The sequence below is a fragment of the Phoenix dactylifera genome, chromosome 4 (genome assembly GCF_009389715.1).
Source record: "Phoenix dactylifera cultivar Barhee BC4 chromosome 4, palm_55x_up_171113_PBpolish2nd_filt_p, whole genome shotgun sequence".
NCBI lineage: Eukaryota > Viridiplantae > Streptophyta > Magnoliopsida > Arecales > Arecaceae > Phoenix > Phoenix dactylifera.
Genome location: NC_052395.1, coordinates 16341805 through 16359747, shown reverse-complemented (window position 1 = coordinate 16359747; position 17943 = coordinate 16341805). Strand labels below are relative to the sequence as shown.

The window sequence follows — 17943 nt, the reverse complement described above, 5'->3', positions numbered from 1 at the left end:
GTCAGCGAGACGCTACCAAGAGTTAAAAAGAAGAACGAAAGTGAAATGAAGAAACTCTATTTGCATTAACTTTCATTGTTTCAGGGCCGAGACTCATACAACTTGGCAAAACGCCAACACACAAAGAAAAGTACAGAGGGTCAGCTTGGAGGAACCCCCGGGTCGGGAACGCCCGGCACGTCTGCAAGGGGTAGAGAGACGGTTGGAGAATCAGCAGGCAATGGCGCCGGAGGGGAGTCGAGAAGGGAGATCCCACTCAGGTCAATTTCGGGGTACTTAGCCGACACCCTTGCCAGGCCTTCCTCGAAGCCTAAGACAAAGGAGTCGGACCCCGCGTCCGACATGTCACGGACAAACTCGTCAGACTGACGATAGGCCTGTACCGCCCCCGACATGTCACGGGTGAACTCGGCGGACTGACGATAAGCCTGTACCGCCTGACGCCCGATCTCCGCACTCTTCTCGGCTAGCGCCGCCTCTGCTCGCTCCATAATCTGAGCTTTTGCCTCCAAGACCTTCGCCACAATCCGGTCATCCGCCTCGGAGGAGACCCTCAGCAGATCAGCCTGGGCCTCCTTGTGCTTCGCCTCGGCAGCGATGCGAGCAGCCTCAGCCTCCTCCAGGCGCGAATGAAGCTCCTGGTCGCTCGCGCGGGACTTCTCCAAAGCCGACTCCAATTCGCCCAGCTTGGCTTCAAGAGACCGGGTCCGGTTGCGGGCGTTGTCGGCTGACCGCTGGGCCTTCTCCCACCTCTCCCGGTAGTCGGCAGCCTTCCGGGACTGCTTCTCGGCCCGCTCCTGCGCCTTCTTGATCTCGACCTCGAGACCTGAGGCAACCTTGAGTTGCTCCCGAGCCTCCAACAGTTGCTTCTCGAGGGTGGCGAAGCCGAGTGCCCGCTCTTCGGCTACCTGGAGCCTCGTCTCGAGGTCCCTGGTCGTCCTCCCCGCCGCAGCCTGACCTCCCTCTTCTATTGCCTTCAGTTGGCTCTCGGCCCTCGCCAGAAGCCTCGCCTGTTCCTCGTAGCACTCCTCCAGGCGGATCATGTACTGGGCGAGCTAAGAGATAGGAAAAACGAGGGCGTCAGGCGGGGATCAACAGAGCCTATAAATGATGAAAGCGACCGAAAGAACACTCACCGACATGAGACAGACGCAGCTGGCAGCCCCAACGTCAGGGACCCTCATCTCCCGGACCTGCCTGCGGTCCTTCTCCAGCAGTACCGTCTCGATGAGGTTTCGGGCGCCGGCGAAAGTGAAGGCCGACCCCGACTTCTCCCCGGAGTCGGACGGTGGTTCCGCAGCCTTACCCTTACCCATCGCTTGGGGAAGAGTCATGCTGACCACGCTCGGGGCGGGGACCGCCCCTGGAATTGACAGGGTCCCGCTCGGCCGGGGCCTCGGCGCGTCCCTCCTCGTATCATCCGGAGCCGACCGAGTCGAAGGCTGGGCTGGGGACCGATCACGTCCGACCCGTCCATCTTGGGCGCGCCCGGGTGATGCCTCCGGAGAAACGGTAGTCTCGGCATCGGAGGGCTGATACAGCGTCAACTCCCGGTCCGCGCCCGCGGCGTCCCCCTGATCGGTGGGTCCGGACCCGTCTGTCGGCATCGGAGTCGCCTGCCGGCGGGACTTCTTCGCCGGTGGATCCCCGCTCGGAGGAGCTCGTTTCTTCCTCCGGACTGCTTCCAGTAGGGACGTCCTACCAACAGCCGTTGCCTTGTCCGACCGCATGACGTCGTCGATCTCTGCAAAAAGGACGAGGTGGTCGGAGGTTGAGAAACTGAAGGAAAGAACGAAACGAAAGAGGAGAAAAGAGCTAAAAAAGAAATGGTGGCGGGCTCACGGTCAGTGGGGACCGAGCTCAGACCGACGTTCACCAAGGTATCCTCGGAAATAAGGCGAGACACCGGGGGGAGCCGACCCTCGGCAACCAACTCCTTCAAGACGGCGACGCCGTCGGATTCCTCCCTCGACAACCTCGATAGGCCAATCGGGGACTTCATCGGCGTCTCCCAGGTTGCCCTGATTCCCCAAGAGGGATCTGCGTCAACGAAAAAGAAGCGCTCCTTCCAGCCGTGAATGGAGGTGGGAGCCTCCTTGACGAGGCCGCACCCTCGCCGCGCCGCAAAGCACCACCACCCTTTATCCTGGGGGTGGCCACTCAGGCCGTAGCATTCCCAAAAGACATTCAGGGTGGCGGGAACCTCGTGCATGCGGCAGAGAACCTGAAAGGCTGTCAGGGCGCGCCATGAGTTCGGCACCAGCTGCGTCGGCGCCACTCTTAAACCCCGAAGCACCTGAACGACTAAGTCCGAGGGGGGAAAGCGGAACCCGGCCTGAAGAATGCCCTCATTGATGGCAACCTTCCCCGGAGGAGGGTGGGACATCCTCTCCTCAGGCCCCGGGAGCGTAACATTGCAGGCCTCGGGAAGGTGGTATCGAGCCACGAACCTATCTAGGTCTTCGGCGGCCAACTCCGACTTAATGCGGTCTGCTCTCACTTCGCCCATCCCTAATGGCCAGTGAATCTACGGTCAGGACAGGGTCGAGAAGGGGGAAAAGACCGGAACGACTGGAGTACACTAATACAAAAGGAGAGTATGGAGAGCCCTAAATTAAAGAATGGAGCAACTCACCGGAAGAGAAGGAAGAACGGCTCCGAGAGCGTCAAAGGAGGAGCAAGCGAACAGTCCGACGGCGATGACGGCAGCGCAAAGGAGAAACTCGAAGATGTCTGTAAAGAGAAAGGCGGACGGAGGAGGACCCCCGGTTAAATAGGCGGAAAGGTGGGTGACGCCTCGGTGACGCCAGAGGACGCCTGGCTGCCGAAGGGTCGCTCGCGCCCCAAAGGCGAATCGACGCCATTAAGGAAGGATGCCCGCCGAAATCCTCAGACTGCCAGGTCAGCAACAACCGCCATACGCCATAAAGAAGGCGGGGAGCTCGAAGCGCGCGCGCCTCTCCGAGGGATGGCGACAATCTCGAAGCATCACTTCCTTCACCCGTTCCCCTTCTGGCTCCAGGCTCGGAAGTGGGGGGCTACTGTTACGGGGGAACTCAGCCACCATGCCCCACGTGACCGGCACGCGCGCCCTAGAAGATTACAGCTGCCCCTTGATCCAGTAACCCGACCCCGAGTCGGATATCTTCGGCCTCGCAGCCCGACCCCGAGTCGGCTGCCCCTTGATCCAGTAACCCGACCCCGAGTCGGATATCTTAGGCCTCGCAGCCCGACCCCGAGTCGGCTGCCCCTTGATCCAGTAACCCGACTCCGAGTCGGATATCTTCGGCTCCGCAGCCCGACCCCGAGTCGGCTGCCCCCTGGATCCAGCAATCCGACCCCGAGTCGGCAATCTCTCGACAACGACAAGCTGTTCCCCTGAAGCACGCCGCGACCCTCTGCTCCACTACTCCCTACAACGGTCGTATCCGGCGCTGCTCCACGATCTCCTGTAACAGCCGTATAAAGCGGAGCTCCACTACGCCCTGTCATGGCCGTACCCAGCGCTACCCCACGACGCCCAGTAACGGCCATGTCAGTGGCAACTCCATCGTGCCACACGATGATCAACCCCCCAGAAGGACCCCCCAGCCTGGTATATATGCGGCTGGGGGGAGAAGGGGGGAGGTAAGCAAGAACTTCCAGAGCATTCTCCTACTTGCTACTATTATCTCTCCTTCTCCTCCAATCTCCTCTGACTTGATCGTCGGAGGGCCCCCACTACCCCAGTGGTGGTGCGAGGCTTGCTTGCAGGTTTCCCGGTGGAAGGTGGAGCACAATCAACACCAACCAAGGCAACTCAGACGGAATCCCGTTCACACCGCTGTGCCAATCGTTCTCGGTTTGGACCACCAGCAACAATGGTCATATGGGCTAAGTGGGAGAAAGTTAGTTTTTGACCCACATGACCAATCATAGTTGGTTACTGGATGGTTATAGTAACTAACTTCCTGAGAAGTTGTAACTCCTTTTTCTTTGATGGAAAGATAAACTTAAGGGGGTCTCTCTCTGCCTAATTGAAAAACACAGAAACCAGTCTCCATCACAGGTATTATTAACAGGGGTCAAGAGGAAGAAACAAGTTTATTTGATCAGATTATTCAATGGATTTAGATACACTACTCTTTTATGATTGTTTATGATCCTAATTATAGCTTACAAGATTTTCCTATGAAACATAGAAATCATATTTCCACAGGATTACAACTTTTCTATCTCTCTTTTTTGAAACTCCAACCAAATAAGAGGCATCTCTTTATTTTTTTCATTGACTACATTTTTTTCTCTTCTTTTTCCGCGAACCGAGCTCTTAGATGACACATGTCATTATTAAATTGCATTTGAGGAAAAAAAATTGTTTACCTTTCTATGGATGTGATGCAGCCTGATGTTGGGTGACCGGTGGATACCATTCGGAGCCGGATCAAATCAAAAGAAAAAATTAAAAAAAAATAGCTGCCACATGTCTTTGTTTCGAACGCAATTAAGGATTTGAAAAATTTGCCTCTCCCTCAGGTTAAATATATATATACACATATGGGACCTTCACGAAAAAAAATCCTTACTTCTTTTTAGATAATTTGTTTGTATTGCAGCTTCCATGAAAAAAAAAGGAAAAAACACTGAAAAAGAAAAAAAGGTTGTGACATTTTCTTCTTAAAAAGCAGGTGATATTTATGCTCTAATTTTCTGAAAAAAATTCTAATATTTTTTTCGAGGCAAAAATAAAATGTTCTTCTATTTTCTGTGCGTGAAGGGCTAATGCAAGGATCAAAAGAGAAAGGAGGGAAAAAAAAAAGAGAGGATAGGGGGAGAGAAAGTGAGGAATAATAGATATGGAAGGAAAAAGAAAGAATGCTAAATTGAAGAAAGAATCGAAGAGAGAGAGAGAGAGGAAGACAGAAGGGAAGGAAAAAAAAAAAAAAGTAAAGAAGGAAAATAAAATATTTTTTTTTTGTTGTGTGTGAAGAGCCAAGGAGAAAGAGTGCGAAGAACTACCAACAGAAAGCTGAACATGATGAGCCAAGTTTACACATTAATAGGGAATATCACCATAAAAATAACAATGGGTATAATACAACCCAAAGTAATATAAAAAATAAACTATATTTCACTGGAAAAATAACACCGTTCGTGAGCGGGGAGGGTAGTTTCGGGTTAAACAAAATCAAATGGGTTTGAGCTACCCGGATAACCCAATTCCAGCTTATACCGTCGTTCATGATAAAGTCGTCCCAACTTATACCGTCTTTGACTGGCTCGTCAGGTATAGCAATTCCAACGGCCTTTTCTTAGCATATTTTAGCAATTATATATCCCGGGGTTACCGGAGGACCAAGGGGGTTTATCCCGCTTGCAGACCGAGCCAAGGGTTTTTCACCACCGCCTTCCCCTTTCCCGTATTCGGAGCCGAGATCAGCGGAGACGAGGTGGGCTTCGGTAGCTGCAGCGAGCTTATAGCCATGGAAGCTGCGTGGCGGCGGCAGGGCGGCAGCTACCGCCATCACGATGCCTTCTCCGCGTCTTCTCCTTCCTCTTTCTCTTCTTCCCCTCCCCATCCGCAAGCGGCTTCGGCTGCCACCAAGAAAGCCTCTACGCCCCAAGCAGTAGAGTGGGTGGCGCTCCAGAAGCACCCCGTCTTCTCCGGCCCCCGCTGCACGCCGACGGAGAGCAGCGGCAGAAGCGGCAACCTGGCGGCATGGGACGCTTCGTCGTCACGCCTCTACCTGTGGGACCCGGAGGCCCGCTGTCTCCACCGTCTCTCCCTTCGCTTCCGCGACCCCCAACCCGATTCCTCCTCCTCTGTCTTCGCGGAGGCCGCCGTCCCTTCTGAGGTACATGTTCTTTGTTGAGATAGGCATTTTCTTGATTGAGATTAGTCCAAGAATGGAGATCCTGGTTAGATTACAAGGATTTTTTCGGTTCTTGATGGTCTTTTATTCTTTTTAAGGACCCATAGGTGACAAAACCGAGACAATTACTTGCTATCCGCGTCATCTGTAGGACATATAATTTGCTGACAGATGGTGAACTCAAAACTATTAGGTAAATCTGGCATAACGTTTGCCATGTATCGAATATTTATTGACCAATTCATATAATCGAGAGAAGATGGCAAAGTATGAAATCAGAAATACGGAATTTCTAAAATGTCATTCTTCCAAGACATAGTTTCATCAGATACAACATAAAATGCATTGAGGATCATGGTAATTCCATCAAGACCTAGTTAGGTTAATGCATGTTAATTCTGGCTTTCTATGAAGGCAGTTATGTATGTTGTCCAGATCTTCAAATGCTTTTGGAGAATAAAACAAATATAAAGAAACATGGGCAATCTCTCACCAATTACATGCAAGTTGGGCCTCTATCTGTATCTGCTAGTCCCAATATTGATACACGAGACATGTGACGCTATTCACATATCATGGGTAATGCACAATTAACTCATGAGTTCATATGATCTTGTTTAAATATTTATATGGCTCATGGAAAATTGCATTTCTGGCATGAAGTTTTTGATGTGATGATTTAGTTTTTAGAACCATAATATGGCATCTAGACCTGACGTGCATTGCATATTAAATGAAGATTCTGCTTAAAGACTAAGCATCCTAATTTGTGTAAAAATCTCATGTAACTTCATATACATGAGAAATATAAACTTCAGATAATCGGATCATGCGGTAACCATTGAAACCTAGTTAGGCAGTTGATATAGATCTTCTCTACTTTTTCTCTTGTGATCATCAGCATTTTTATTTCTCCAATCAAACATTAGTTTTAGCTAATACCAGTATTGCTTTATGTGCAGTTATTGTTGCCAGATATTCAGATCCAATTTGTGGTCAACTATATTTCTCTCAATATAGATGGATCATCATTATTATTTGTTGGCTCTGGCAGCCTCAGCCTCATGTACTTATTTGAAAGGACTTATAAGAATGACAATACATTTACTTGCAGGTATATCAGAAGTACAAAAACTTTTAATTATAGTCCTGAACTGCTACTTTTGTTAACATCATTATTACTGCATTGTTTTTCCTGGTCATTATAAAATCTGTTAGTCTATTTTCCAATTAATTTTAATAAAACCAAAGAAGTAGATGACTTGGAAGTGATTAAAAAGGGAAAAGATGCTATTTAGCTTATGCAACCTCTTTATATGTTTTGTATCAATGTGATTACATATTGTTTAGAATCTTAATTAATAGAAGTGGGAGTGGATGTGGGAATGGATTCGAGTGCGTGTATAAAAATGCAGATCTCTCAAAAAGAAAAACTAGAAAAAGCAAATGTTTGGGAAGCAGGTGTAGGGATGAGTTTCCAGAAAGGTATGACACCGTAGGTCAAAGTTTCGTGCTACTAAGGGTAGAACTGTATGGTGATAACAATGATTTCCTAGTTCTCATGTATTTGATGTGTATCTTTTTCTTTTCTGGTGTATTGATGTATAAAACTTAAACCATCAGGAAGCACAATTTGGAAAGAAGACATCCAACGAATAGAGGTTTCTTTAATGACACTCCTAGGAAAAATATGAGATGTCCAAAGACTCCAATCACAAACATAAAGAACTTTGTAACCTTGTATTAGGTTCAATAATTTCATTACCAAATATTTTATATTTTGCTCTACCAGGTTAGCAGTTGGTATAGACCTGGCTCAAGGCCTTGTTTCTATAAAAATAACACCGAGGAGAAATAATGTTTTTCAATTTTTGTGCACTGAGACGAACTCCAGCTATTGGGGTCTGACATTTCCATATGGCGCAGCAAAAGTCATTTTGAACCCATGTCCATGTACTAGGTTTGAGCTTTCTGTATTGTTTTGTTATGTTCAGGACCATTCTTTAATTGAAAGCACATTTAAACTTGTTATTCAAACTTGAATGTTATTAAGAAACCACACTTTGGAGTGCATTGTGTGACATGCAGTCATAGAATTTTACTACATAAAATGGGCATGTTCCTTTTTCATTGGCATGTGCATCAGCTGATGATGTTACTTTTTAAATTTTTGAACATTTCGTAGCTTCTGTTATTTTATTAGTTGATAAAATATAATAATCACTACTGTCTTTTTGCATCAAGGTGAATTCTTCTCTATCCTATATCAACAGAAACAAACAAAATTCTGCTTTAGGGTTCTACAATTTTCAGCATAAATAAATGCTAATGATTTTAGCTCTGTTCTTAGTGATCAGAAGTCTCCTTATATTATCTGCAATCACTGTTTTAGGCTGCTAGAATAAAGGCTTATGGATGCAAATGTTAAAACAGGACAGTTTCAGTTGCTTCTCAAATATTGTTTGGCCACAACAATGGTTTACAAACTTTACGAGTATCATGGCACCCTTACAGTAGTAGTCATTTGGGCATTTTGTCATCAGATTCGGTTTTCAGGTATGTCATAAAAATAAATTACATAAACAGAAGCACTATTACCTTTTTTGCACTGAAACTTATACCATTATATTGCTGAATATTATATTTATTTTCATATTTTTTCTCTATTTACCATTTTTTGTACATATGTGGTGTTTTCAATACATCATAATTTCAAATCCAATATCTTCCTGTTGTATAAGAGAAATTTTTATCTCTTTAAGTGTATGTATTTAGATGTTGTCCTGGTCAATGAAGCAAACCATGTGCTCTGTCTATTTCTCTTCATATTACATCTTTACCACTACAACTGGAGATAATCGCTATTATCATGAGACCTGGAGTCTGCATGAAGCCTCTTAGATACACCCAATTGTTTTACAAATGCACCCTCTTAAGACTCTTTACAAAGAGAAATAAGTAAGTAATCTTAGAATATGTTAAGAGTGTTTTTATTAGTTCAAGTAAATAAGAGAGGAAATCAGGCGGCAAGACTTTATAATTCCAAGTACCTCATGGGCTGATGAAATCAGAACCATGATGCCTTCCACATAAATGGATCATATCGTTGCATGTAATAGATCAAGGAAATGGGAGTTTTAGTACGAGGACTCATAATAATGAAAATGATTTTCATATAAGAGGATGATCCTATGATGCTTGACATGCTTCTCAAGTCCTTGGTGATTCTACCCCCTTTTTTCTCTATCTTGTCTGACAGTTCTTAAAAAGCATGCAACTCTGCCATTAATTGGTAGTGCAAAACATATTCTTCGTCACATTATCTCCTCCAATTTCCCTCATCAATTTCATGAGCATGGCATGTTCCTAACTAGCATCTTACAATATGACTCCAAATACATGATTAACCTTTTTGTTCGTGATAAGTATCCTGCATTTTCTTCTTTTGAATAAGTTTGTTAAACTTTCTTCATGAAGGTGATTTAGCAACAACGCTGACAAGATTTTTTTTTTTAATATTACTATGTTTGCATGATATCTGTCTGCCACTTGTTGCTAGATATTATCTAAGATATGCTGGTTAAAGTCTCTTCTGCTGATTCCAATGATTGAAACAGTTGCACTTCTGCCATTAGAAACTTAAAAGCTCTTTCTGCAGGCTATTTGATTTGTCATCTGATTTAGAGCGACCAGAGCAGGAATACTATCTGCAGCCATTTGAACCTGGAAGATGCCACAATGCTGCATCAATCTGCCCAGTGGCATTCTCATATGGAGGTCAACATTTATGGGATAGATTTTCTGTAAGTGTAACTCTATTTTATATGCTAGTATGTTCTTGATCCCATATTCTGTATGTCATTTTTATGGCGGCTGCATTTCCTTTATTTGTTGTAATAATGTAGTGCATTTGCTGAACGGCCTGCTTATTGCCTGCAGTTAATATGTCATATATTGTTATGAATGATCCTTAATTTTTCTGTTCTACTAAACTTTAATTCATTGTTTCCAATCATCAACAATTATATCACCTATAGAAGGATTACCAGTGAAGCCTATCTGTTCTTTTTGAATTTTTCTTATTAGCTGCACTAGATCTTTTTCTGCTGTACTGGTCCATTGTCAATTTTGGTTTTCTGGGTTTCATTTGTGGGATTGATGTCTGACTAATGAGAAGCAATCAAGTGTTATATATTGTTATATTGTTAAATGTCATGCATCATTTTACTTTGGAACATGTTATAGCACATTAGCACTGATACCATACCTTGTGTTCTTCCATTTGTACATCTAAAACCATTTGCGTACATTCTATATCATCCTAATACTATTATAAATTTAGCACGATCATCTTCACTCTGCATTTTTTCAACATCTCGAATCTTTGAGTTTATGAATTTCATAGTTTGCTCATTTTTGCATCTTATGTGATTATTACTCCATTGCATTTCTGTTTCTTTCCCTAAGTTCTCTCTTTATTATTATTATTATTTGCACTGTGCATCTTCCAAATTTTTCAAGAGCCTCTTTCTATTTGAAAAATTTCTATGCATAGAATGTCCGCCTCTTTTTAAAGAATAAAATCATCCTACTTCCTTTATCAAAATCCATTTATTTCAAACAATTTGAATCTTAATTCCTTGATTGATTTAAAAATCCTTTCTAGTACATTATGTTTAGACTGTTATTATTTGTCAAGATTTCACACTTTCTAACATTTCCTTCTACTTTAAGCTTTATATATATATATATGTCATATATCATTTCTTTTTTTTAATCCAGTAATTGCTCATGCTCAAATCAGTCCTTCCTTTTGGTGGTATAGTCTCAACCCATGTTAATTAGCTTATTTGCTGGACATTAAAGAAGAGCCTAAGATATGTACTATGGCCAAAACATTGGTTCAAGTACATTGAGATATAAAAGTAGCTGCCGCCATTATCAAGATCACATTGTTCACATGAGACAATTGTCCCATTATTAAATTGGATGACGTGATTTTGAGGACTTATTTGGTTCATAGGAAGAATTTCTCCTCACTGGAATATTTTTCCTGGAGAGTTGATGTCTGGGTATATGATGCTTGGAAAAGTGGGTTTTGCATGTTTGGTTGACCATGGAAAAGTGACACATTCCAAAATGGCTTATGTTTGGCTGATCTATTTTTCTGAAAAAGTTGTGTACAATATCTGTTATGCCCTTAATAAAGAAAAAAAATCCATTCTATCTAAAAACTTAAGAGCATTTTTGGAAAAAAACATTACCCCAATTTTTAGCTAGTGGGAATTGGACTTTTTCATGCCCACATGGATTTTTCTTTCTTATGAAATGTGGGAATCTTATTCTTATGGGAAAGCTACTTATCTATCTCTCTTTTTTGAAAACTCCAAACAAACATGAGGAATTTCTTCATTTTTCTATTGACCATATTTTTCTTCCTACGAACCAAACAAGTCCTTAGATTCTTGAAGTGCTTTTCTTTCTTGTTCTTCCTTGTGGATTGGGTCCACTAGGATTGGACTTCAGGGGTTTTTCTTTCTCATATTTGTGATGCTGCTGCAATTGATTGATTGAATGTATTCCTTTCTCATGGTTTTTGATACAAAATTATTTACATATGATACATTCCCATGATATGCACTAATTTTGGGAGATTTTGAAATTTGGTTCCTCTACCTCGGAGGATGAACAGGGTGAAGGGAGAAAGGAGAGAAATGGGTTCTTCGTTTCTAATTATATTCTAATGGATTTTGTTAAGCTTTTAATACCATATTGGAACATTTAAACCTAGTTATGCATGTTTCTTACCAGATCCTAAAGTGTTTCATGTGCGGATTATAAGATTTGGAATTTAGACGAAATCTCCTTAAGTTTTCAATTGGACATGCATTTGAATTAAAGTTTAGACCTGGTCCAGCTAAGTGGATCATAAATAAAATTGAAAATTTATATCCAATCCTCTAAACTCTTAAGTTGCAACCGGAGATATGTGTGAATCAAATAATTGCATAAAATTGTTTTGAAAGAGAGTCAAACCTCCAATTGCATAAGCATATCACATTCCCTACAACCAAAAGAACTCATTAAATTCGTTCAATAAATTTAATATTAAAATACTTATTTTTGTTAAAAATGGAAAAATAATTAGAGCATCAATTCATTAAAAAAGGAAAGAAAACCATCTTGATGAAGAAGGCTATAAAGGACTATATGTCGAAGAAAGCATTCTATGATATGAAAATGTGTGCAGATGGGTGTGGTCAAGCTAACAAGCCCAATCTCGATATGACTTGGACTATGTTCAGATTGTTTTTGCTGGTCTAAGATACGACCTAGACCTGACATAATGGTTATCATCTCGAATTAGATTAAATTTTTAGGGCATTCCACTTTGATCTTTGTAGGGAGGGTCCACTCATGTCATAGCCATGCTCAAATTGCTTGGGGAGTCTTGTTTAGGTTTGGGATTTACAATCAACCAAACATTAAATTTTTCATTTGGTGTTATACCTAAATGCGGTTACGCTGGATCCACCTGGGTCTACCTAACCCACATGCACCTTTCATGTACACTTGCAAATTCCAGTGGACTGACATTCTTTGAAGTTGTAATAATTGCACATTCCAGTGGACTGACATTCTTTGAAGTTGTAATAATAAACTGTCTTTCCTCTCCGTATATCGTTCGCGTTTAATAAATGCTAAACTTCTCCTTTAATATCCATACTTGCTCCCAGTTATTTGTTAAGCATAAAAAAGATTTTTTGTGTTTACCCTTGTTTTATTCTCAAGTCAACTGCTTTTTTATGTTCATGCAGATATTTGTTCTATATAGTGATGGCTCAGTCTATGCCCTTTGCCCAGTTGTTCCTTTTGGAAGGTAGTTTTGTTTCATTTCCAAATATTTGCTTGTTTCTTTTGTTGTTACACCAGTTATTTTTTTTAGTGAAGGTTCTTATTGTTGTGCTAAAGTTTTGTAGTGAAATAAGAGAGCTTTACCCAATTAACAAAGGAAGAAAAAAAATACTGGAATATAGTGGAGGCAGTTTTTTAATATATAATGATAAAGACAAGGAAATACACCAAGACAGTTTTATAGTTTATAATGATATGGACAATATAATGGAGGCAGTTTTTCTTTGATCTCCAGAAAAAAGAAAATACACCAAGACAGGATATCTAAAATCTGAGAGTTGTGTTTTTGTAACATCATGTTCATGTGCTTATTGATTATTGTATTTGGTATTCATGGTATGCAGTCTCTGCAGTCGGGCATATGTAGAAGAAATTTATGAAGACATGAATGAGTTTGGATTGAAGTCATCAGATTTAAAAGTTGTTAGCAACTCACGTTTGGCTATTGATTGGTTAGAAGCAACATTTCCAGATTTAGCAGATCAATCATTTGAGGAAGGCAGTGTATTGGCATCAAGAGCTCATCCGTATGCCCCAATAGATGCATCTCTTTCACTACAGGTTAGAGAATTTGGCTGGTGGCTTGTTGCAAATAGGTGCCATAACTCTTCTTTCTTCAGCATATGGAATTTCTTTCTATCATATTAGATGCATTTTTTGTTGATACAAGGATAGTGTGGATTTCTTTTGTGGTAATTCTGTATTTTTCTCTTTTTAAATAATAATATTCATCAGCCAACTTTTTTGATCATTATGAGATTTAGCAAAGTTTGAATGCTAAACTGGATTATAATAGTATGATATGTATAGAGGGTAAGTGTTAACATGATTTGAACCAGAATAGCTACTAATTTGCTTAGAGGGAATAATTGTAAAATTTAGGCCACGGTAATATCATCAGATATTTTAACTGTCAGTTTCATAATTCACAGCAATTGTTTTGGCCAAATATTTGAATTTAACTTCCTTGTAGAGGACCTGAACACAATATATGCCCTTCTTTAAGTCGTGGTTTGTTGCAGTCTCTTCTCAATTTTAGATTTTCACAAAACACTAAGATCTAACAGTGATTGAAATCTGGCTCTATTAAGCCGTGGATACTCGATCTGAAACTTCATGCTTAGTGTTAGGGTTCCACTTTGAGCATTGGGAAAGCTTGTGGAGGTATGAGTTTAGTTTTTTCTTTTTCTTCTTCTTTTTTTTTGCTCAAGAATATCGATCGGTCTAGCCAGATCAGACTGGGTGCTGGTCAAGACCTAGTACATTGACAGACAGTATTGATGTATCCATTGGCTCATGCTCAAAGTAGAATATCATCATTGTTCTAAGACAACATCTTTTTTTTTTTTTTTGGGGGGGGGGGGGGGGGGTTGTATCAATCTTAAAACTGCATTCACTCTCAAAACCAATCATTATCATAAATAAAAAAGTCACACCTTAACTTGCTTAAACGCACATGCATTGCTAAAGTTCTGATGGAGTATACAGCTTCAATTGAAGTTTCTTTTTACTGATGATGAATCCCCTCTTACTTGACCATCTTTTGCACCTTCATTGTGCGCACAGATTTGTAGTACTCCTCTCTCTGTGTGGTTACTTATATTTTCTGATATTTTCTTGCCATAATGACTTTCTAGGCAAATGATCATATTGATGAGCATTCTAAAGTTGGTTGGTTTTTTTGGCCTTCCTATAAGACTTTCCCATCTCTTGCAAGAATAAGTAGTTAAATATAGTTTCTTGCTTTAGCATTGATAATGGTATGCATCGTCTCACATTGTTATCAAGGTGTTTAGCTGCGCTTCTATTAACTCTGATTTGGTTGTATGTTACTCTTACTTTTGCTACTATGAAAATTAAAATGCATGATTTCAAATTCAGCTGCCATTCACCATTCTTATCATGTCCTCACGACCTTCTTCTTTCTAGTTCCCTAAGCATTTGCAATATTTTTATAGTCCCTTGTGCATCTAGTTACTCACAGGTGAACTTACAAAAAAGGAACTGAAAAACCAATTTTCATTTTCCCTATAATATGATAGTGTTTTATTTTTACACTCGATATTAGGTAGACAGCAAGCATTGAAAAAGGCACATCGAACTATGAAATAGGTCCAACTTCTGGTTCCGTGGATGCTAGCACATTCCTTGTTTTAGAAATAACATCATAGGCTGCCCTGAACAGGAATGCTTGTTAACAAGGATTGATAAAGCCAACTTCAAATCATCGAGATTTGTTTTGATGGCCATAGTCGTGTTTTTATATTTTTAACAGTCTAGGATATTAGTTAAAACATGCAAGTGTAGAGAGAGCAAATCTTATTCTCTGAGCAACGATGCTAGACAAGATGGCTTTGAAGGTCTAATTGCGAACTTTGAAATAAAAGAAAATCCATTCATAAAGTGCACCAATGTAGCTCTTATATATTGATTTAATGTGCTAATGGCAATAGATATGAAATGCTTTTTATCTTTATGGCCTCTGCTATCAACAAGAATCAGATTATTGTACTTATTATAGGTGATTTTATGCCCCTTCTACCATGAATACGAAAAATTGCTCTTTTTCTTTCAGTTGGGGGGGGAATGGGGATAGCATTGTCTTTCTTTGTGCTCTGTAAGTAACAATCTTGTGCATTACTGGTGCAGGGTCCTCTTGGTAAAATTTGTCCTGGTGAAGAGAATCATGATTTCCAGAGCAGTGCAGGTTGTGATGGCAGGGCTGTAGATCTTCTTTACTGTTCTATTGACAAGGATTCAGTTCTTGTGACTGCCTGGAGCAGTGGGCAGCTGCAGATTGATGCCCTGGCAGATGAAGTCCAACCTCACTGGAACAATGGTAGTCCTCCCCACCTTAATGTGGATTCTTCTGGTCATATAAAGAGCATTGCTATGATTTGTGAGTTGAATATGCGAGAAGTTTCTACTTTAAAATCCAGCCAATCACTTGACCTGGTATCAAATATCAGCAGTACTGCAGATATGATTTGGGTGGGATGTCCACCTCCTTTGCTCAGGCTGGCTATTGTAGACTTAGCACTGCCAAAAAATGCATTGAATAATTGCCAGCTTTCTTTGTTTTCTGATCCTCTTGTTTCAGAGAAATTTTGCTGTCTTCATGGTGGGGGAATAGACTTGGTAACTTTGCATTTTCTGCCTTTCACAAATCTATCTTCTGCACCAGACAAGATTGCAAAAGCACCTTCTGTGCATCCTATCCTCAGTACAGGCATTAATGCTTCTTTCTCTCCAGTGCTCTCTGGTTTTGTTTCAATCGCTGATCCATATGGTCATTCACTAATAATTGGAATCACATCCTCTTATGAGTGTATTCTGCTAGGGATGAAGGGTTGGAATGAATTACCACCCCATCTTTATGATATGGACACTAAGTCTGTTGATGATACAGAAAATGCTATCCCTGAGATTATAAGCAAAGAGCTTCTTGATGGTCCAAAGGTCATCCTTGTTCCTCCTTCAACAACTCTTCAATCTTTAACTGCTGATTCGATTGAAGGACGATCAACTCTTCATCACTATATCAAGCTTTTTCATGAGAACTATGTGGAGTATGCACACAAGGTAACAACAAAGAAAATACTTCATCATCACTGCTTAATTCTCATTATTATCATGACAGTTGAGGAAACTTGCATACATCATGTATTAGGATTTTAGATGAGCACATAATTTTACAGTATATCTCCATTTGGCCATGGTCTTCATTCATTGCCCACAAGAAGATCCCATCCTTCTGGGTAAGGTATAGCTGAAAAATAATGTATAATTCCAATCCATGCATGTATATTTGGAAACATGCATTTTAGATGAACAGTGCCTCGTCCTGTATTATTCTGAAAAAAGAGGCTCTTCCAGTATTCAAGTAAAAAGGTTTGATCTAGTGGTCTCTTTCTTTTATTTTTTTTTGAAAATAGTGAACTGGTACCGTACCAATACAAGTATTGGTTTTGTATGGTTTGTACCATACTGTACTGGCAGAATAGCGAAACTTTGCTCTCATTTTTTTTCTTCTGTTGATTGGATTTTTCAGATCTTTTTGCATACAAATATTTCTTTTCTGTAAGTATCATCCTTTTCACATAGTTGTAAAGAAGAAGGCATTTTTCTTTTTTTATCTATATTTTATTTCTGTGATGCATGACCATCAAAAGTGATGTAGCCAGCCTAGCTTTTCTACAGTTAGAGACAGAAGAAGAAAGAATACAGGCCTCTTGATGTATTCACAAGCTGGTTTGTACAGAACACTTAGGTAACATTAAGACTGGGTTTAGATTTTATTACTTGGATCATGATGAGACCTAACCTCTGAATTTTCTGGTTGCATAATCTCGTGTTCTAGACAAATCTGCTATCCATCTGAATCATGCTTTTCCTGAAGTTGACCTGATACTGCATGCTTAGGTCTATATTGAACTCAAAGAGCATGCGGGTTATCTAAAAACAATAATTGAAGACCAACATAAACATTTGCATGAGACAAAGCAGTTGCTTCTGAATGTTGAAGCCAAAGAACAAGGCATAAAAAATCGGACCGATCGTGCCTTCAAGGTATATGAACTTTTGGAGCAACGTCTACAGAATTTCAAAAAGTTACCTGGAGCAAGCAAGAAACCATTATCAAGAGCAGAACGTGAATTTAAGGCCGAGCTTGGTATGCTGTAGTTCGTTGCACTCTTCATTTGACCTATTTATAGATCATAAATTTGATATTTATTTTTCAATTTCATGCAGAAAGATTTGCAGATTTAGAGTTGGACGCCTTGCACTCTTCTATTGAATCTTTGAATGCAAGGCTGAAAAGATATAGTCAGTCTTCACCAGTTAGTTCACGGAATGCTTCCAGGCAAACACCAGTTAGGGGAAAGAGCCATGTGTCAGATGCTCAGACGTTGCAATTGAAATCATCTCTGCAAAAGCTTTCCAGTCTTAACATTGATAATGCCAAGAAGGTAAAACTCATTGAAAATGAACTGAAGAACCAGGAGAAATAGCAAAATTATGAAAAAAAACAATTTACAGTCAAATATGCCCTTATCTGAATGTTGACTGTAGTTTTGTATCATGGATGTTGTTTGACATAATATCAAATCATTTTTATATATTAATATGCGTAATTTGCATTGCAAGATAAAGTATTGAGTGATTTTGAATGGCC

At 41.0% G+C, this 17943-nt stretch overlaps 1 protein-coding gene across 1 annotated transcript; it reads left to right on the top strand.

The window, feature by feature from the left end:
• The first annotated feature begins 5327 nt into the window (after positions 1-5327).
• LOC103705613 (nuclear pore complex protein NUP88) lies at positions 5328-17902 on the top strand. Its single transcript, XM_008789400.4, has 9 exons — positions 5328-5834; positions 6815-6966; positions 8286-8408; positions 9511-9655; positions 12671-12732; positions 13112-13328; positions 15417-16349; positions 17190-17439; positions 17520-17902. The coding sequence occupies exons 1-9, from the start codon at positions 5463-5465 to the stop codon at positions 17777-17779; spliced, it is 2514 nt and encodes an 837-aa protein (XP_008787622.1). The 5' UTR covers positions 5328-5462; the 3' UTR covers positions 17780-17902.
• Positions 17903-17943: the final 41 nt, after the last annotated feature.

Bases quoted from the DNA above. Each gene is read 5' to 3' on its own strand.
- LOC103705613 (XM_008789400.4), top strand. From the start codon at position 5,463: ATGGAAGCTGCGTGGCGGCGGCAGGGCGGCAGCTACCGCCATCACGAT. The intron at 12,733-13,111 runs GTAGTTTTGTTT...CATGGTATGCAG, and splicing joins CCAGTTGTTCCTTTTGGAAG to TCTCTGCAGTCGGGCATATG. The intron at 13,329-15,416 runs GTTAGAGAATTT...TTACTGGTGCAG, and splicing joins ATGCATCTCTTTCACTACAG to GGTCCTCTTGGTAAAATTTG.